Source organism: Phasianus colchicus, chromosome 7 (assembly GCF_987193195.1).
Source record: "Phasianus colchicus chromosome 7, bPhaCol1.hap1.1, whole genome shotgun sequence".
In the NCBI taxonomy this organism is placed as follows: Eukaryota; Metazoa; Chordata; class Aves; order Galliformes; family Phasianidae; genus Phasianus; species Phasianus colchicus.
The window spans coordinates 3,897,501-3,919,065 of NC_143442.1; the positions used below are offsets into that span (position 1 = coordinate 3,897,501).

Here is a 21,565-nt window from a genome sequence, read left to right on the forward strand (position 1 = left end):
AGGGATGTGGTTCTGCGCACACAGTTTAGCTCACTGATGTGCAGCATCTCAGCTACTTTCCAGTGTTGAAAGATGCAAGTTATAATAAATAAATACAAAGTTCTCCTCCGCCTGAAGCACATAACCAAGCCTGTGATGTAGCCTTTGTTTTTCCACACTGTAGAAAGTCAGTTGTGTCTGCGTCTTCCCCTGATCCTGTGAAACTTCAGGGTCTTGGAGGAACACATTTGGGCCCCAGATGGTTGTGTAAGAGTGTGGCTCGTTGCCTTTGGAGGCTCTTTTGAGGCATTTCTGTGGTGTGGCTAAACAATAGCAGCTTAGAGAAATGAAGGCAAGGAAACCACCAGCCTGCTACAGGGTTTTTGACCTTCCTCTGCCTGAGAAGCCTCAATTAGGGTAAGAAGTCCTTCCTTCATCCACAGCCTTTTTCATCCCAAACATTCCCAGACGTGGGCATGGGTCTAAAGGTTTGTATTTTAATTCCACAAAATGTATGACTGGTAGAAGAAGAGGTATGCAATGATTAGAATAAAAAGATTTAGTAATATTTGGACAACATCATTTAAAAGTGAATAATTGTTGGCAAGGTGCAGACAGATGTGATACGACCTAGCATGTGTAGAGTACTATTTTCTGTGGTATTAATGCTGTAAGTCCTCTGTCTCCTGAACTGTGTGTTAACTAATCAACTGGGAAATCCTACTGAAATCTGTGAGGTTTCAAAAAGAAAATCAAACACATGACTGAAAATATGCTGAACTATGGCCTTGGTTAAGAAGAACATATATTACAAATCATAGAGTGGCCTGGGTTGAAAAGGACCACAATTATCATCTAGTTTCAACCCCCTGCTATGTGCAGGGTCTCCAACAACCAGACCAGGCTGCCCAGAGTTACATCCAGCCTGGCCTTGAATGCTTCCAGGGATGGGGCATCCACAACCTCCTTGGGCAACCTGTTACAGTGTGTATATTGGAATTAATAGAATTTGTTTCCTGTTCCTATGAAAGGAGCATGGTCCTAGCATCCCTGGCACAATGGTAGTAGTAGTGGAAGCAGTGGTGGGTTACCAGCTGCTTGCATTAATGGAACATTGATCCACCGAGTCTCTTGATTAACAAATAGATTGTCTGGATTCTTTGAACTGAAAATCACTAAAGAAAGTCAAGTGTTGTTGATAATTTGGTCTGGAAAGTGAGGAGTTTTTAGGTATTGTAGGTGTATATGTTATGATTTAAACCTACTTCTAAAGCAACACTTACGGTCCTGAAGGGTCTTTGATTTCAGTGTTGAGGTAAATAGAACAGGTTGGGAGAAGTTCAGTTCATTTGGTCTCATGGATATGGACATCTACATATAACCAGCTGCAGATGGTTATTATCAGTGGTGAAGGAGATTCTCTTTTTTTAATCCCCACCTTTAATTTGCTTATATTTTTTCCCTATGCTTTTTTCCTACCTTCTGAAAACTTAACTTGAAATAGTTGTTGAATAATGCTGTCAGAAAAATGAGATTGGTTCCTATGGATATAATAGGGAATAAAACCTTGGGCTTTAAACACTAGGTACTGTAAAATGCAGACACGTTTGATACCTCCTTCTACAGATGCCCGTGATCTTTAAAAGATGCATTTAGGTCTTGAGGTTATTTAAAGATTCCTATTTTTTTTTCCTTGTCTTTTAGAATTTATTTAGCTATGCAAGATATCGCCATATTCAGTATTTTTTATAATAAACATGTCTAGTCAAAGAAAGCATTAATGAAGCAATTCCCCAAATAAAACAGCCCATCATATCTGAGTTGCAGCAGAGAGAAAGTGTGGTCTTTGTAGTTTAATCAAGATCACAAGACTTGTTTTGAGCGTCTGTCATCTTTAATTTTACGGCACTTCATTTCAGAGTGGGACTGCCAGGGTCACATGCAATTAAAACACAGGCAAGATTTGTCTTGTGAAATCTTAACATAAAAAGTAATGTGTTACTCTATTTTAACTTTTCTACTGAACTCTGTGAACTCACTAATTACTTTTCCCCCTCTTGTCACCTTTTTGATATGACATGTATTTTATAGAGGAGATAGAAGTTTGGATTTTTTTTTATATCATGCATATGATTGAGGATAACGAAATTAAACCGGAGAAAAAAGGAAATGTATTTTTCAGAAATACATTTTTAGAAATATCTGAGCATTACTGCTTCAATTACAAAGAGACTGGAGGATCAAATTCTAGGAAATAGCGATTAATCTGCTTAACTAGGGCAGGTAGAAGCGTAATAGCAGACCAGGGATTTTAGTGAGGCCAATCACACAGACTTGAGTTTATTCTCTTGAATGGGGTGACAGGGGAAGGGTAAAGGGACTTTAATGTGGTGGGCCATGAGAAGCACTGAGAGCTGGTATCTATGTGGCTTCTTTATAGCGTTAGCCTGGTTGTTGCATCGTAGTGATCAGTAAATTGCATGGACCCTTATTAACCTTATTGATAAGGAGCTTAGGGAAGTCCCATTCAGTTCAGAATATATTCTTCTTTTTGTTCTCCTGTCTGTCTCAGTTTGCAATCCTGGTCTCTTTGTACAGAAATCCTTTATGTTGCACCTCAAAATTCTGTGCGAGTACTCTGCTCATTTTCGTTGGAGCAAGGGAACTGCAGAGCAGAAAGGGTTGGAGTACACATGGGGCCACAGGCCCATTTAAATATAGCTGGGACACCTGGAGAACGTTTGAAAAATTTCTTTTAAAGAATCTTTTATATTGTTCTTCTTTCAGTGCAGCTGGGGTCTGTGGGGATCAGGGGATTATTTTTGATACCTGTCTAAAAGAGTTATGTCTACACTGATTTCCATCCCTTGCTACTAATTAACCTTATTGTGTACAGGAAACAGTCTATTTAATACCTGCATTCTTTCTGTAATGCCAAGTAAAATGAAATCTAGTGTGAAATCCAGTTAGCATTTGCCTTTTTGAAGTCATTTTTGAGTTTCCAGTCCCGGTGACTGTGACCTCAAAACTGAAAGCTTTAAAAATGGTCCCAATTTCAGCTCAAGAGGGGACTCTTGATGCTTCCCCCCATTCACCTGGACTTGCACGTGTATTAAATTGCCCATCATGGCACTTAGTGTTTTCCCAGGAACAGTCTATTTTGGGTCACCCACAGCCCACATGTTCCTGCAGTTTCTCCAAAGGAAAGGATTCTCATCTTTTCTGGTAGAAAGATCACACTTTGACTCCTTCAGTGCACAGAGACTTATGAAAATGTAAACAAGAATGGTAAAAACAGAGTCATTAATGAGAACAAGAAATGCCATTTAAAACATGTCACCAGCAAACATAGAGCATGGTGAGGACTGAATTGGTGACTAAGATGAATTTAAGCTGGAAAACAGAGGGCAAAAACATGGGATATGGGATACAGGTTTTTATGGCCATTGTAAGACTGAAAAAAACCCAACCCTATGGCTCTGCATTCCCTATGGGTCCCTAACTGCATCTCTGATTGAGTGTAGACTTAAGGCTTTGTTTTTTCTTAAGGATTTTTTCTCTGGTTCCTTTTCTGAACAAGATCTCAGATTGGGTGTCCAGGTCGTTCTCTTGGGAACAGGACAGTAGCCTGAGTTTGGAGACCTTCAACAACAAAATCCTGAAGAAAAGGACTTCATTGAGTAGAAAATGAAGATCTCAAGAAGAAACTTAGTCAAAACAAGAACAAAAACCTTTTAAAAAGTATGCATTGATATTGACAGTATTGATCTTTGGAATTGCTCATTTGATTTCTTTGTTATCATCAGAGCTCAGTGGAAGCAACAAAGGAGTAGGATGTTGATACCATTATTCATAATCTATTTGGGAAGAATGAGACTTACTGTGTTTAATCTTGCTGGGGTTTGTTGGGTTGGCTGTTGGAAATGGTGCTTGATGGTGAAAACAGCCTTACAGGCTGGAAGTGCTGAGAGTACATAAGTGTCCATCCTTATGGCTGTGGCCACACTAACAGGAGTGAGGTCTGTTTTAAAGAAGGCTGGTACCCCTGGACCTCTCTGTATAACTAATCCTCAAGGAAAGGAAGAGATTACATATATATTATTATTTTCCCACTTTATATTTCTCGTTTTATACTTATTTGGGTCAATAAAGTAACGTTCATTTATATTTTACACCCTTCTCATGAAAATATTGTTCTTGTAGTGCAACCTCTCTGAAAATAGCAGAAATCTGGCTTAACTATATAAGATATATTTTTTTGTTATTATTATCATCAGTTTTTTTTTCCTTCTGCCATTTCTACTAAGCTCCTCTGCAAAACAGCTAGAAATTTTCATTTTCAAAACATTAGTACAGCAAATTGCCATCTTTCTGTGCACAGCATTCTCTATGTACTCATCATCTGAATGATTCCGGATCACTCTCTGGCAGCATGAGTCACAGCATGCCCTCATGCTTGCCTCTTTTTCAATTATATCTAAGAGGAAGACTGCTGGAGATCCATTTTTTTCATCTTGCACAGGACCCCAAAAGTGCCAGATCTCATTTCAATATAGTATTATGACAGTATGATAAAATAGATGTTAACAGGACACTGACTAATATGATCCGTAGAGAAATGATAGAACAATACAACATTGGACAGATTGTATTACTAATGTACTTTTTATGGACACAACATTCCCTTTATAAACAGGGACCTCAGATTTTATCCTTCTGTCTGATGATACTGGTTGGTGTTCTAAGACATTCTGCAGCAGTATTGAAATGCTGCGTTCTTAAAAGAAATACATGCATTTTATTTTATCATTGGGCCACTTATATCATTCCCAATTTACTAATGAAACTTGGCATTCAAATGACTCATCAGCATGTAGTGCAAAGCATAAAAATAGATTAATGTAGCATACGTTTCTTTACCCATAAAAAAGTGCCTTCATATAATCTCTGCGCTGTCTTATTCAACAAAAAGTATGTCATTTCCTTCCCATAGCAGGTTGAGTTAAAAATGAGCTAAATGTGTGAGAAAGCCATTACTGCACTAATGAAAAACTCGATACTGTTTGAATTTTTCATCACAGGGTATTTGTTCTGCAGCACACAGCACTAATATTTACTGTCACTGGTACTGTATGCACGGTAATTAAGTTACAGTCATCAGCACGGTGGATGTTAAGCAAAGAAAGATGTTCCCATGCAAGCTTGGACATTTCACATGAAGCAGAGCTTCAAACATTAGCAGGTGTGGATGATACATTGGTGGGAACAGAAAAAAAGGTTTAAAAGGTTTTGGTGTCTGTTTTGATGGACCTCATTCTGGGTTCATACTCACCCAGCACAGTTATACATTGGTCACCTATCCAAGGGAGTCACTTAGCCAGGGGTGAGCTTATAGGAGAAAGTGCCATGACTGGATTCTCTATTTTTGGAGTTAGTAATGTGATTTCTATACAGGAAAAGGGTAAATCATCATTGTTTCATGCCATCCCTATAACCACAAAGATGGTGAAAGCAACCTCAGCTCCTTACTGACTTATCCACTGACCAATACCACCGTCACAGCTCCTACCCTAGAAAATGGACTGAGGTTACAGAATGATGCATTAGCAAAATCATTGTCCTCATGCAACTGTATTCTGACAGTGAGGCATTTTAAGGAAATCAGAGACCTGTTCAGAGCTTTCTAAGCCTCAGGATTCTCTGGCATGTTTACGTTCTGACAAACCCCACAACGTCCTCGTCATTAGGTGGGCACAGAAAGTCCCAAGACCTGACTGTGCAGCGTCTGTCACCCGTGCTACCAGAGTATGCAAGTTCAACAGGAGCAGTTTCTAACAGCAGCAGATTTTCCCCCCACCACATTATGCTTGGCAAGTGGCCTGAGACAGATGCACACTTGCTTCTTAATTAGTTAGCTCTTTCCTTCCTATCTAGTGAGTTCTCCTGGTAGCTTCCACAGGAGAGTGGCCGTAGGAAAGGCAGGGAGCACACCAACTTGTGACCCTGAGAGCAGTGCAAAGTGCACTTAAATTATGATAGAAAAAGACATCCCAACCTGATATGGGAGTGAGAGATTCCCTCTGCACCGGGGCTCGTCTGGGGTCAAATACTCAAAGCCTTTTATGAATGAATCCCCAACTGTACAGATAAGAAGGGATTAAAAAAAGATTTCATCCACAATGCGAGATCTCAGGGTTGGCTGTGTAGAAGCTATTTGGGCTCTGAAGCAATTAAAGTCTTATGCGATTCAGTAGAAGTTTCTGCATCCCAAGAAGATTTTTTACACAGTTTCTTGCAATGCCAGTGACTGCAGGGCTGCCTGAGCAGAAGGTGCTGCACTCTCCTGGCTTGGCCTGCAGCCCCTAAAGCTGCAGAGATCAAGGCTCACCTCTCTGCACTTCTTGTTACAGAGCAACATTTTCCATCAGTGTGTGCTGATGATCTGAGGGAAAAAACAGCATTGCTTCCGAGATGGAGCTTTCATCCTTATTTGCATTTAACAAGATCACAGATTTCTCCAGCACCACCAAAAAGCCCCTATTTCTTTTAGAAGTTGACTATTAAAAAAATAAATAGAACAAAACAAGTAGGAGTTCACTAATAATATAGATCATATGTGTATAGGCAGAAAATGGAAAAGGAGGTTTAATTTAGGGTAGAAAGAGCCCATGACACATCCCATGTCTGCCACCCCCCCCCCCCCCCCCCCCCCCACCTCTCCCCTATATATCTGTCCAGCTTCCTCAAGAACCATGAACTCATAGAATCACAGACTGGCTTGTGCTGGAGCAAATCTAGGGATCATCCAGTTCCAACCCCCTGCTGTGGGCAGAGTTACCAACTCCTAAATCTGGCTGTCCAGAGCTCCATCCAACCTAGGCATTTAGGATATTATTTGAGAATCTGAGAACCAATGCTCTGGGGAAAGTATTTCCAAAGAGATGATACATGAGATACAGGAATATCCTCCTCCCTCCTAGTATCTGGTCTTGCCAGAAGAAACAGATTTGGAAAAATGAAATAGTTTGCTATGTCAGCAGCTGCTCTGTTTCAGACAGTGCAAGAAATGCTCTGTCTTCCCTCTTGTTTTTTTCATGCCCTATCCAGCAATTGCAGAGGATGAGTAACTCATAGCATCAATTCCATTAATGCTTGTGCTTATTCTACCCAAGCCAAAGTCCCAATAGTTGATGTATTATCTGTAGCTAATGCACTCCCAGACAGGCTCTCAAAAATGGGTGAGTCTTTGTCCCTGTGCTGAAGGGTTCCTGAAGATGAGAAAGCACATAAGGCAGGAGAATTCTCACCCAGAAAACTCACTAGGTCTCAGTTCAGCATCTTGTGGTTCAGGCAGAGTGCTGTGCGGCCCAGTCAGGGAAATGTTTTTATTTCAAAACCCTCTTTCTTTTCCTCCTTATTTTGGGAAATGAGAAAAATGTATAAAAGCAAGTTATTAATAAAACATCTATTATGCCCATGGGACAGAGGTCCTTCCACACTGTTCAGATGACATGTTTATTGTTGTGATGTCTTTCTTTTCTCTGAGTGTGCACAGAACCCTGAAATCCTTTTACATTTTTAATAAGATTATTTCTTTTTTTTTCCAATCTGCAATATGCATAACATCCTCTAAAACTGCAGCATCAGAGAGAAAGCATTACCAGTGTGTCTTACACAGTTTTCTTGGCTATCTACACTTCAAAATGATAAGGTATGAAAAAGTACAGTACCTCAGTCCATGAAAGGTTCTTGCATTTTCTATCTCAGGGCACGTTTGTTTAAAGGTGGCTGCCTTATCTTTCAGTTTTCATGTTCAAGGTGAGGCACATTGTAAGGAGAAAAGGAAATTTGGTTTGCTTTCCTATAAACAATACTTGAGAAACCTGGAACAAATGGAATTATGGCATCACTTTCTGAACCCAGGTGTCTCATGGAGCCAGGCAGTTTTCAGCTCTATGTTCTTGCAGCACTGTATGTCCCGGGTGACAAAAGGATTTAGATTATTAGAAGATAAACTGTTATCACCTGGGCTGACAGGAAACTGCCATTAGACATCAGCTCAATAGAGCAGCTCCTATAGGAGGAGAGCGATGGTGCACACATGTAGAGGCTGTTTGCTTGGCCAGCTGCATCCCTTGGGTGTACTGGCTGCAGAGCACATGCCAAACTTGTCATTGCTAGATTTAGACATACAAACGTGCTATAATTTCTTTGGAAAGACTGTGGCCTCCCTCAGCTGCCCCTGCTCCCAGGGGTTGGGGAAGATGTAGGAGATCTGATACTGGGAACCCCCTCTGTCCTACCCTCCCTCCTCTTGCTGTTTGCCAGAGTAATGCTATCAATAGGAATTCAGAGCACAGCACAGTAGAGAGCCACAGACCCAGCAGCACTGAAATAATGCATCAGTGGACCAGAAGTATAACTCAGGTCCCAAAACTCCCTTGTGAACCTGACCCATGGGCAGTGCTAAAGGCAATTCAGTTTTTCAGTGCAGAAAAGAAGTCAAATGCAAACAAGAAGCTTGATTCTTTTACAGGGTGAAAAGAGATCAATAATGAAAATATTAAGGATTCTTTCACCTTGAATACTCAAGATTTTTTTTTCCCTTCAAAAGGGCAGAGTAGATGTACAGAGCATCCAGTGAAAGACAAAACAAGTTACAAGAGGTGTGGCAGATCTTCCATGCAAGGGAAGCTTAAATTGATTAAGAGACAAATGAGAGGTGATATGTTAGTGGTATATAGGATAGTGAATTGCCAGAAGAGGTCAGTCAGGCGATCCTATTTAGCCTTTCCCATAAATCAAGAGCAAGTGGAGTGCCATACAATAATGCTAAAAGCTAATGAATTTAAAAGTGATACAAGTAAAATATTTTCTTACATGGTGCATAATTAACCTGGGAAATTCATCAGATACCATTAAGACAAAGAGTCTAGCAGGATTAAAAATGGATACTAAGTGACAGAAACTACATAAGGACAGAAATGTACAAAGGATATTTATCTATTTACATACTCAAATCCATTTGCTGCCTGGGGTTGCAAAGAAACATCCCCTGTGGGAAAGCAAGACATAACGATTGGGCTTCTTGCATCACTGCAATGGACAGACTGGGGCTGAGTAATGGGCTGGTGGAGCTGCTTTCAATATGGTCATTCTGTCACATTTTCCAGAGCAGAGGGAGGGCACATCTCCAGCTACCCAAAAACACGACCAGAAAATATACAGAAAGGTTCCAAGCTTCTCAGCTTTGAGCAAGTGTAGAAGTTATTGCTAGGGAGATGGTCAGATCTGGGAGATAAAAGGAGTGGCTATGAAACTTATGAACAGAAGCTGAGCATGGGCATTGTGTTTTGACACAGGCAGAGGAGAATCATGTGAAATTTATGAGTCTGCCTTTTATTAACTGAAATGTGCTCTAAAATGGCTCTAAAATGGTAGTGTGTTGTGGGTAATTAATTGGCATGCATTCTGAACTTGAAATGTTTTATGATCCCTCTTAAACTTATTAAAGAAAGCTGTCAGCTTCTACCAAAGGTGCAAGCTATTGCCTCAGGATTTACAGTGTGCATGTAGCTTTTTGGAGGTGCATGGCTAGGCTGTATTGCAGTGGGATGGTGACTATCCTTATTTCTCTATTAGGTCTTACAAAGATCCTTGTCCTTTGTAAGGATAAGAAAAAAAAAACAGGGAATCAGTTCTTGAATAATTTCAGGTACCTTTGGATGTATGCAATTGCCTAGTTCAAAAGTTACACGCAATATATTTGTACAGCAATCATATCATATATTCTTCCACCGTAATGCCTTGTGGTGAATTAGCACAAGAAAGCAATCACAGCTTCAGCACCACCCTGTAAGCATTCCCTTAGTAAACCCTTGTAAATGCTATAATGGGATGGAAAGTACTGTGATAACGTTGAGATGGCAAAGTCTTTAGTTACAGCAAATAAGAACAAGCCTAAATACAGCTACCACAGACACAAACATGAAGGAAAAGAGGCGCTTACCATTGGAAGGCTGCAAGAAGGCAGGAATCTCCAGTAAGAGATCCTCTTACCTCCACTGCCAGCCCTTAAATGAGGTCTGGGAAGGGGTGGATCCTCTCTCCAGCCCTTCTGGTCACTCAGGTACATTGTTTGCACCTGAGCTCCCTTGGGTTGGCCCTGCCTTCCCACCAGGTGCTCAATCACTGGTTCAGGCCATGACTCAGCATTTCCACTACAACCCTATTGGCTATGAAGGGCTCCAGTACTCGAATATTGAAGGATTCGAGTAGGTCCTGTCCTCAGCAGACCTCTTGCTGAAGCTGCTTCTTATGCGTTGTATTCCTTGCTCCTCAGGGAAAGGTTTTTTTGCTGTTATCCAAAATGAGTGCTAGAGAAGGTTCCTCTGTTCTGCAAAACAAGCATTGCCCTGGGGCCCTTATGTAAGTCTTGCAAAAATCAGAGCTTGTGATCGAGACCTCCATCTATGATTGTGTTCAGCTTCCTGATGCTCTGTACTCCTTCCCTTCTTGTAAAAGGAATGCAACTCAAGGGAACCTGCTGTACAAAAATAATATGTGCACTCCCAGGGGCTTGTATTTCAGCCTCTGTTGAGAATTGACCATGTATGCCTGATTACAGTGGTGATTGTGGTCCCAGCTTCTTTCTTTCAGGTTTTCTCCCATACTCTACCTATGGTCTATATCCTGCCTAGTAATTTGTTAGCCAAGCTTCTTGAGCATTTTGATCTGAATGGAAGGGTTTGACTCTATTGCAACATGGGATGTTTATGAAAACAGACCTGCACTGCAATTGGCCTAGCAGAGAAGAGCTATCAATTAAAATGCATGTTAATCTCACTTTCTGTCTGTGGATATACAAGTACATACATACACACATACATATATACATATGTATATGTAAATAAAAAGAGATAAAAATGAGTTCAGGGCTGTTTACTGGTATTCTAGCTTGTCAAGATCAGGCTGTGCCATAATTTGCTCACAAATTCTGTTTCTCAGTTGAACTGCTTGAGTCTGACATTATTTCTTAAAAAAGCTTAAGTTTCTATCAATCAATATAAATCAATATAAATATTTATTTATATAAATGAGAAATACTCCTTTTGGTTCTATTACAGATCTCCTCCCGATGTTGTCTTTTACTGTATAAATCCAAGTTATTAGGACAGCTGTTTTTTTTTTTTTTTCACACCACTTTGAATAACAGCTACTTGTTATATAGAGCAGATGCAGTTAAACATGGGGATTCTTGGACAAATTACACTGCTGCATTCTCAGCCTTCATTTTTTCTGATTTGCTAATAATAGTGATAGCTTCTTGTTTAAATTGTTATTTTTCTCAAACTGAAGCCTACTCCTGAAGAAAAGTCTTCTGCAAGTCTAATTCTGACACACGAAAGATCTTGAGCAAAACTTTTACCCAATTGTAGTGAATATTACTATAATAAACAGCTGGAGGAGCAATGCAGTGGTGATATGCACGCAGTGAGTTGCTCATACTGGATAGAGGTCAGACTTAGACATGTTTAGGATTTGAAAATGGATGTGTCCAGCCACTTTCTGGCCTGAAGGGCTGATGGCCAGAGCCATGAGCCTGGATCTTTGACTTATGCTAACAGCCGAGGCAGTGATTTTCCACCAGTGCTAATGTAGGCGTTAAAGGAATCAGGGAGAAGACTCGGATTTGGGGGACTTGAGCAGCTTGGTGGCAGGGCCTCTTTGTTCCTTTCTGTTGTCTGGATGAGGAAGCACAGACGTCTGCTATACGCACTGGATGTACGGGCTCCTCTGAAGAGCCCCACTTGTGTCCTCTCAGAATAGGCTACCCACAGATCAAACTTCTAGATTTAATGAAGCATTTAACAGGGAAGTCACCATATTTGTGAATCATTCACATAGATACCCTTCAAAACAGAAAAATGGATTGTGTGCCCTAAAGTTCACTTGTATTTTATTTTTTTAAAGCTCAACCAAACCGGTTGATCTTATAAAAAGATGTGGGTTCATCTCACAAGCCATTTCTTGCTTATAAAAACAGGAAAAGAGGAGTCTCCGTGCTCCAAAGAAAGCTTAAAAGAAGATTAATTAATTAATTAAGAATCTTTTCTTCTGAGTGCAACAGGATCTGAGTAACAAGTGAACTTTTCATTTCCAGTAATAGCAGAAATTACCTCAATAGCATGATTGTGAGCACCCGTGGGGCCATAATGTGAATGGTCTTTATTAAGGCATAGACTGAACTTCTGACTATCTTTCTTTCAGTCATTTCCACAGGCTATAAACAGCGCCTGGCTTGTTGCTATTAAAAGAGTCTAAAGATGACAATGCTGAAAAGCATTACTGTTTAAGTACTCAAGGCTTGACGTTAACATGAAAAATATTTTCTTGAAAGTAAAGTGAATTTGGGTTTTTCAGAATGTTAGAGTTTCCTTTGGAAATGTTTATGTGAAATACTTGTGATATATTGGAACAGGTTCCTGGTTTTATATTTTTCATTTTAATTGCTTATCATTACCTCTAAGCTTTGCTCGACTGTGGACCGTGGGATGTCAGAAAACATCTCGGGGCCAGTGAGTTCACACACTTCTTATGTTTTCTTGGTGTTATTTTCTGCCCGTGTTACTACCTGACGAAAGAGCCCGGTCTTGGTTTAACGATCAGCCCTCATTATATAGATATCTTTACCACAAACGACTGCTCTGAGGAACAATCCTTCCAGTATAACACAGTGTTTTCTAAAATGATGCTAAGTAAAAACTAGAGTAATCCGCGATCTGCCGAGGTGATATTGAAGACATATCTCTTTTCCGCAGCAGACCTATGCATTAATCCTATGTTTTGGGATCTTTAATTGCTTTAAATATTTGCTTCTAGATCTGTGTTTCACACATCTTATTTACATGGTTTATTTTTCATTTTGTGAACAAATCGATAACCAGACAGACTCTTTACCACACTGGATTAGTTTTATTTATTCTCTTTGAACTTGATTAAAAAGCTGTCAAACATAAGTCTACATTTTATCAGCAGAATACTTTTACAAAACAGGGTAGGAGATGTGTATAGCTGGAAACATACATTTCAAAATGAAACAATATTTGATATATTCTAGACAGTTACCCTTTTGTTTATCCATGACAACTGAAACTAACCATCAAATGCATAAATTGATTCAAGTCTAGCCAAGTAATCCTAAGGGCATATGAAAAGGCTTTTTTTTAAAGGTCTTTCTAGATGAATTTAATGTAGTTCACCAATAAAGCATCCTCAGGAGCACAATACAAATGCTACAGAACATGAGATAGCTGGGGAAAGCGGGCAGATGTACAGTGTGATGAAGAATCAAAATGGATGTTACATTAAAATGAGCAGTCATGCAATGTCTTCATTTCATGTACTGCATTGAAGTAAAAACGCCGAAGTTCCAATTTCAGTTTTATTTTTGTGAGGCACTGCAATGCAAATAATGAGACTGTGTTTTGTTGGCTTTTTCTTTTTTTAGTAATTTGTTTAAATGTAATAGATTCAATCCTTTTTTTCAGTTTGGGGACTTGATAATTCATCATGTATTTAACTTTCAATCCATATCAAAGGGAAAGGTAAATTATACTCAAAATCCCTATAAACTATGCGGTATCTGTTTTAATTTGTTGTGTTTGATATACATATTTATTCCATTTCCCACCAATCTCCTCAATTACTCTTTGTCTTTCTGTGCCATTGCATATGTTGGTAAACAGCATTTTCTATGGTCCTTGGCCATATGCTGTATGCTCAGCTTGCAAAAAACTGACACTTGGAGTGCTAGCATAATGAAACTCTCAAAGGGTTAATGCGGAATACATATAGGCAAATGTTGACAATATTTTTTATTCCAATGTTTGAAAATTAAACACAAAATCATCATTAAGTTTTCACAAAACGAGGCATCTGTCACTTGAAAGAAAAAGAAATATTTCAGAAATATGTTTACAGAAATGTAAAAATATTAGACATCAAGACAGATGTGAACGTTTTCAATAACAGGCCCTGTCTGTCAGTCTTCCTCAGAGCCGAAGATCTTGCTGTACTCACTCAGCATAAGTTCAACTATCTGATTTTGGTACAGCATGTGGACTGCCATGTTCCCTGTCTCCTTTTCAGGTCTAAGGAGTGTTGGTCCAAACACAATTCCTAAGCTTTGTGTTGACATAAGATTCACGGATTCCTTGGCTGCTATCCTGTTGACGAAAGGAAATAATTGGTTAAAAAACAGGGATGTCAAAGGAGTCGCTGTTGCACTCAAAGTATACAGAGGCACTTTCCTTTCTCGCTCACTCTCTTACTGGGGATGTTTATTTGGTTGAGTTATTGAAAAGGAAGAAAAGAGGGAGAGAAGTGACAACTTCTGCCAATCTGACAAGTAATGAAAGGTGATTCAGCCACAAGATGTGTGTGGAATGGAGAGCTAAAGACCCACTTAGGATTCACTTATATCAGGGCACAATTTTCTGCTGCTTTCTCGTGAATGCCCATTATTTCAGGTGTATGTTGTAAGGGAATAACTTCTGCGCTCATACATTTAGATACTGAAAATAGAGGTTGCCCCTTCTGTTAAGATAATCAAACAATATTAATGGTAACAGTTTTGGTGGCTGCCGAGAAAAATCTCCTTGCTTCTTGTAGCATGGTCTCCCGTGCTGAAAGAGTTGGGAAAACTTAAAAGGACCCTTAATATAAAGCTCATATGAAATGCATTCCTTCAGCTAATTTAAATCCAATAAAGTTAGTATGCTCAGAAATGGATTGTGAAATTTATATAACTAAAAAGACTTTTGCGTGCCTTATCCTGACACGAAATTTCTTAAAAGGCACTGAGACCACATACCTTAATGGGGTGGCTTAGAAAACAATGGTAAGGATTATAACCTTTGATATCTTTATTACCCACAGATTATGAGAGGGGGACCATTATTATTAAAAGTTGATCTTTTGTCTGTATTAAGACTTAATATTCTTGTGGAAATGACATTAAGGATTGAGAAGCCCGGACTAAGAACAATATAGGTTTAATGGACAGAGGTTAGCTAGGCAGTTTTGCATAAATCTCTGCAGCGTTGAGTGTGGACTAAATAAAAATCCATTTCCTTTCACCCTCCAGAATATCTAAAATATCCTAGGCTGGAAAGACTAGTAAGCGAATATATTACAAGTATAACTTTACATTGCTACATAGGAATATGAACTAAATTTAACTTTAATGTGTAAATGTTTGAATTTCTTGCCTAACCTGTTAGCTTGAACTTAAATACTCCAAGTGTGCTTCTGAAGCTAAGTTCTTCTTTTACTCGTCTCTTCCTATTTATCACTCATTTACCTTTTAAAATCCAGACAGCAATTTTAAAATCATCATACACATCTCTGTTTTGCTCTACCTACTGCTGAACTTACAGCAAGCTAAACTATAAGTGAAAGAAACTTCATGAGACGTGGGTTCAGGTTCTTGGTACACTGCACAGCAAAAAGTGTCGTCTTGTGGATTTCTGCCAATCTTGTCATATACCACATTCCTTGAACACTGATGCTCATGGATTTTTCCACATTTAAATAGGAAACATTACTTAGTTCTGCCTCATGCTTTTAACTGTGGTGTCCATTGCACAGAACACTCTCCATATGGCACTAATCAGATTGGCTCAATTATTAGTTTCTTAAAATATAGCATCTTTATTATAAATTAAAAAAAAAATAATTATGTTTCCTCTGTGGTAAGATTAACATATCATCACTTAGGAGTCCAAGAAGTCTCAGAAGTTAGTAGTTTTGTTGCCAAACGGCTGCGTGGGTTTCTGATGGACGTCACACATATTTATCACAATTAAAAAAGTTTGTAACGAGTGAAAATGTTTTTCTGAATGCCACTTATGCAGAAGGATGTATAAGGAGCTTGAGTCGTCCCTGTGAGAAGAACTTGTTTCTGCTGAACTTACTATAGGCCAGATGTTGGAAAGCTTATACAGTATTTTCAGATGACACAGATATAGAGGGATGAGGGGTTCACCAGGGAAAAATCATACTGAGAAGCTGTATATTTTATAATGTTAGAGATTAATTTAGTACTAGCCGTGGCTTTGCAATGAGGTGGCATTGACAATGGACAGCTGGATGAGAAACACTTTGCAGGGAGCAGGAGAGAATGAACCATAGATGAGCAGAATCAGAAAAAAAGTGATCAGGGATAAAGGACCTGATGAAATGAAAGAAGAGGAAGGATCTCATTTCCTTGTTCTGTAAAATTCAGAGCAAGATCGTAGAGTCGGAATCAAAGAAAAGACTTTCAAGATCATCAAATCCAACCATCAAGATGTTGTTTCTGATGTGAACACAGAAAACAGAAGATGGATGCCCAATCGCTGTGCCCTCATTTGCCATCTTTATAAAGCAGAACGATTCCCCTTGCTTTCCCTGGAGATGCCCTCCTGCATGCCAAGTCCTGTTTGACCGATTTTGCTGCCAGCCATGGTCTGCAATCACTTAAGTTTCACAAAGTGAGAGTATGGCATAAACCTTGATGTTCATTGTGTGCACTGGCAATGCCAAGGAACCTGCTGTCTGGTTTGGTGCATCGATACGAAGCATGAAAATGTCCACACATGTATATAAGGACTCTAAACTAAAGTTAGTAAAATAATTATTGTGTGGATAAAACCTCTTGAAAATTCTTGATGTTTTCTGTCTCTTCTTGCAATTGCACTTTTTTTGATGATCGTAATAACAAAAAAATCAAAGCCAAGCAAACAGGAATACTTTTCAGGAAAGTCTGAGTACTTAAATGGTTTGTGGCAAAATACAGATACTGGAGGGAAAGAAGGAAGGAATTTAATCCAGACTGAAGAAAAAAAAATATGACTTTGGGACCTTTTGCCATTTTAAATTACAAATATTTACCAATGAAATTCCATAACTGCTGGTTTTTTCACCCATCCACCACCAAAAAAAGAAAAAAAAAAAAATCAAAGCAAAACAAAAACAAACTCAATTAAAATAGTTACCTTAGCTGCTAAGTGAAATTTAGTTACGAAAAACCTTAAAAAATGGGCAAGAATTTCTTTTTTGTCACAAAAAATAAAAAAGCAGAGAGAGTGATACACCGTTTGCAACTTAAAAAATGAAAGGAAATTACAAAGCTATGTCTTGTCAAGCCCAAATGAAAGGAGCAATGATCCATCAATTTAAGATTATTTTAGAAACAATCTATAATCCAGTGCTACAGATAACGGAACCATATCTAGAAACTGCAGGGCATTATGGTGTGCAAGACTTTTTCCCCCCAAATAAGTGAGCTGAATTCCTAATATCAAGAATGGTGTTGGTCCTTAAATATTACAAGCCAGGAAACAGAAAGCACAGATCTCATTATTAATAGTAATGAAATTAATGATGTATTGAAACGGCAGAAGTGTGTGATAGGAGGACTCAAGTGTCAATGGCAGATATATAAGCAAGAATATTTAGAATTTATGCTTTGGCTGTTGCCAAGGCAACGGTGAGCTGGAAAGCGTGTGACTGAGAGCAGGGCAACCCTACAACTGAGAGGGTCATTGTATGGTGAGTTTGGCTTTCTAGTTTCATTAAACCTACACTTTTCAAACTCCCTAAATAAAATTGTTATTAATTTTGACATTTGGAAAGCACACTGGATTATTACTTCAAACAAGCTAGGTGTTAGGAAATGTTCTTCATCCATTTCTGCTCTGTAGAAATGACTGAGGAGGAGAAAGCATTTCAACAGTGACTGATTCCTCACCATTTTAATGTTCTTACTGTACATAAATAAACAGATAAGTCAGTGTCTTTAGGGAGGAAAATCCCAGTTGGAAAGGAGCTGTCTTAATGTAGGCTGAAGCATGTTTGGGAGTAGAGCTGCCCTTTGCTCAGATGGCAATGGTTCCCTCCAACTTAGTACTATCTTACTGTTCTAAATTATATCTAAGGGTAAATTTTCAATAGGATCAGAGCCTGCTGCTCTTCCATGAACTTGAAACATTGCCTATGATTAAGGGCAACACATTACAAAATGAGGCTGATCCCTAATTTTGATGAAAAAAAAAAAAAAAATGGAGAGTAAGAAAGTCATCTGGTAAATACTATGGACCAGAATGACAGGTGTAGGAAATGAAATTCTCTGAAGCCAGCAGATGACTAAGAGATAAAAGTAGGTTTTCTTGTAAGAACCTTGTCCATCAGCATTCTGCACAATATTTGATTTAACTGCTGAAGTCACTGCCGTGAGGGATCAAAACCAAAGATCTAAATAAAGGCCGAGAAAAATTAAAGATACGTAGTTATAAGGAATACTCTCCAGGAAGGAAAGAAAACATATTTATGACATCCATTCTCTTTAACAAGCAACTCTATAGGATTAGGAAAGGACTGCCCCGTTCTGTGGGTTTTGTATCTTTGCTGAATTGTGCTAGCAACAACTAGCCAGATGGTTTTATCTGCAAATTCCTCTGTTTTGCGCCAGGGGGGTGAAAGTCTGCACATTCCTTTGATTTGCCTTACCAATAATTATCCTCAAATTATCCAATATTGGTTTCCTATATGTAGTCAGAGATATGCAAATACGTTGTTTTATCTTCAGAGCTCTGTCCTGGGGATGCCTCAGCTGCCTTGTCAACTGAGTTTACTCACCTCAAATATCGCTGTCTTAACAGACCTTATCACCACACTATGATGGGATAGTTTTCATGTAGTAGTTGTCTGATTTTTGATATTGCAGAGCATGTAAAAATCTGACTTTTACAATGAACAACATTCAACTCAGTGTTTTATGCTCTTCTCCATCTCAAAAGCTGGTTCACAGGTTTTAAAAAATAACAGGTATTACATACTTTGCTTTAGTGACAAGACATTTGGGGGAGAAATCATCCAAGCTTGAAATAAAATCTTTATTGAAAGCAATTCTATATCCATGCCAGTCAGATGCTTTGTATGATCGGAAGAGATGTCCCTGGGGAAAGCTCGGCACAGTAGACAGGGTTGATTACTTGGACCTCCTGTCAGTTCTTAACTCACTGAAAATGGCTGAGGCATTCAGCACAACTTTGTTTCCTTTATTTGGAAGTAAAGTTAATATACTTACCTTAACTGTGCCAAATGTACTGGAAAATAACCTGATAATAAAACGTACCATCCTACTAAGTGATAATGTCTGTGTGTGTATAAGCACATTTTGGCTGGGCTTATGCAGAAGGATTTTTCAGTGTTAAAAAGGAAGCGTGAATACAGAATGATGCACAGATAAACTACCAGATTTCTTCTGGGTCTATTTCCTTTTCATGTGTGTCCTGTTACGTACTCTTCCAAGATGCATAATATTACGGCAACATCATTTTCTAGTGTAAACTTAGGTCAGTTTAGCTATAGTGATTGTTCTTAATTCAGAACTTAAGTGCTTTTTGGTACTAAAAAGACAACTGAACTACAAAATTTGGCCATTGATGGTCATCCTAAAATGCAAGCAACAATTAAAAAGTGTCCTTTTATAACTGGGCCTTGCAGAGATGTCCATTTCCCAAGGGAACTCTGTTGCCAGCTTAGGACAGACAGCAAAGTATACCCACCATAGAGGAGGAACGTATGGCCCATCCACTACTTAACCCATCTTGAGAGACTTCCTGAACTTGCTGGTTAAGTGAGCCTCCGATGCCATAAGCTCTACTTATGTAAACTGTTCAATTCATTGCACTGCAATGTAGGTAAAATTAAAATTTTGCCATAAATTGGGATTCTTGGTATTTTATGAATGCAAACTAAACTTCATTATTATTTATGTCCTGGCTTTATGGATGATTTGCTCAGTTGTATTATAGTAGTATTCACCAGCTGATGAAGCTAAGAAAAAGCAAATATTATCAGCTGAATCCCTAGCTTGCTGTTTGTGGAATCTGTATGGCTTGTTATGTACTGGGGGGGGGAGCATTGTGTGTGTAGCTATAACCTGAGGTTCGTGCTTATTGCAGACTTCTAAAACACTACAGTGACTGCCCTTTACATGAGATTTCTTCTCCAACAAACATACACAGTGCAGAGATCACAGTGGACTAATAGAGTTTCAAGCTATTTTCTTCTGCCAGTGCAAAATGCCAAGGTACTGTTTCATCCACAGGTTAAATTTGAAACAATAGTTAAGTGTGGTAATAGAGAAACCAGGTCATGGTGTTTGATACATTATGAGAGGGGTCAGAAATGGTTCAGACATACTTAAGAGCTTTCTTTCACTGAAAACAGCCTCAATGGCTTCTGGCCTACAGAAACTCCATAGGCTTCCTGTATTCTGCAGCTGTGGGTTTGTATTACATTTCTTTGGGAAAAATCCCTTCCCCTTGGTTGCACTGGGGCAAAAGAATGAGCTCTTGATGCGGTCTTCTTCTGCATGCTAAATTTTAGGGCTAACCAATGAGTGGCTATATATAGGATCTGGACAGCTGACAGGGAACTGGTGCAGAGTAGGCTTCCTCAGGGGATCCCCTGCTTGCCTTACAGCATGAGCCCTGCTTGGACGGACTGCCCTGGAGTCCAGCCCAAAATGAAAATAAGTTAGCTCTGAAGATCAGTTCACAGCTGGCAGAATAAACTCCGAAAAGATGAAGAAAAGCATTTATTCTGGCTTACTCTAGTTTAATGAGAGAACAGCTTAAAATAAAGTGTTTTTCACCATTGAATGAACTTTGCTACCTGTATGATGTCCTTTCTAGGAGCATGTGTGCTCTTACCTCTGCCCACACCCCGCAGAGTACCTGTCTTGTGAAGAAAGCCTTCTTTCTCCAGGTGACTGAGATCAAAAAGCATATTTGTCTAAAGGGACACAGGCAGAATGTAGGGTCCTAGTTTCATAACACACTTTGGAGGACCTCCCCTTTTCCTCCTCATGGCCTCCAAACCGTGCTGTTGCCTCATGAAAAGGACAGGGTGGCTTGGTACTTGCTTTGTGTCAAAGAGAGCCTGAAACCACACATTGTCCTGCCTGCCTTGTGAGACCATATTAGGGAGCCTGGGGAAGTGGGAACCACAGGTCTGATGTGTTCTTCAGTTGTGTGCTAATCAATAATTGTATCTTGCCAATGCACAGGCATTTCTGGGAACAGAAAAACTGGCCCACCATTGCGATGCTAACAGACGCACTCATTACAAGTTAGAAACTCATGCCAGGGATTCTATCATCTCATGTGCTTAGGACTATGTCATGTGCTGATCAAGATCATGTCCTGATGAGGTGCCTGCCTTTTCCTCAAAGGGCCATAACTCAGATCTGCTCTAGGAAACAAGCTTGTGAGAGTGCGGTAGTTCTTATACCATAAAGCTATGTCTTTGGGCATCCTATCCCAGCTCCTGATTTGGGCAAAGACTTGGGTCCTGCACCTCCAAATCATCTTGTGTCAAATAAATGGATTTTGACTTTTATAAGGAATGTCTTTTCACATGATCTTCCTTTGTACTGCAAATGTTCCAGGTCTCCCTTTTGGAACTGACCCAACTGAGTGACTTGTTAAGATCTCTTTTACTGAGGGCACACTGCCCTCCCAGTTTGTCTTGG

General features: G+C 39.3%; 1 protein-coding gene across 4 annotated transcripts in view; it reads right to left on the reverse strand.

Moving 5' to 3' along the window:
- Nucleotides 1-12,931: 12,931 nt before the first annotated feature.
- The window catches only part of ARHGAP15 (Rho GTPase activating protein 15), a 315,056-nt gene continuing 306,422 nt past the window's right edge, over nucleotides 12,932-21,565 (reverse strand). For all 4 annotated transcript variants that reach the window (XM_090143526.1, XM_090143525.1, XM_031590760.2 and 1 more), the window contains one exon: nucleotides 12,932-14,207. In XM_090143526.1, the coding sequence (XP_089999652.1) occupies nucleotides 14,024-14,207 (184 nt within the window). In that variant the 3' untranslated portion in view covers nucleotides 12,932-14,023. The remainder of the gene's footprint in view (nucleotides 14,208-21,565) is intronic.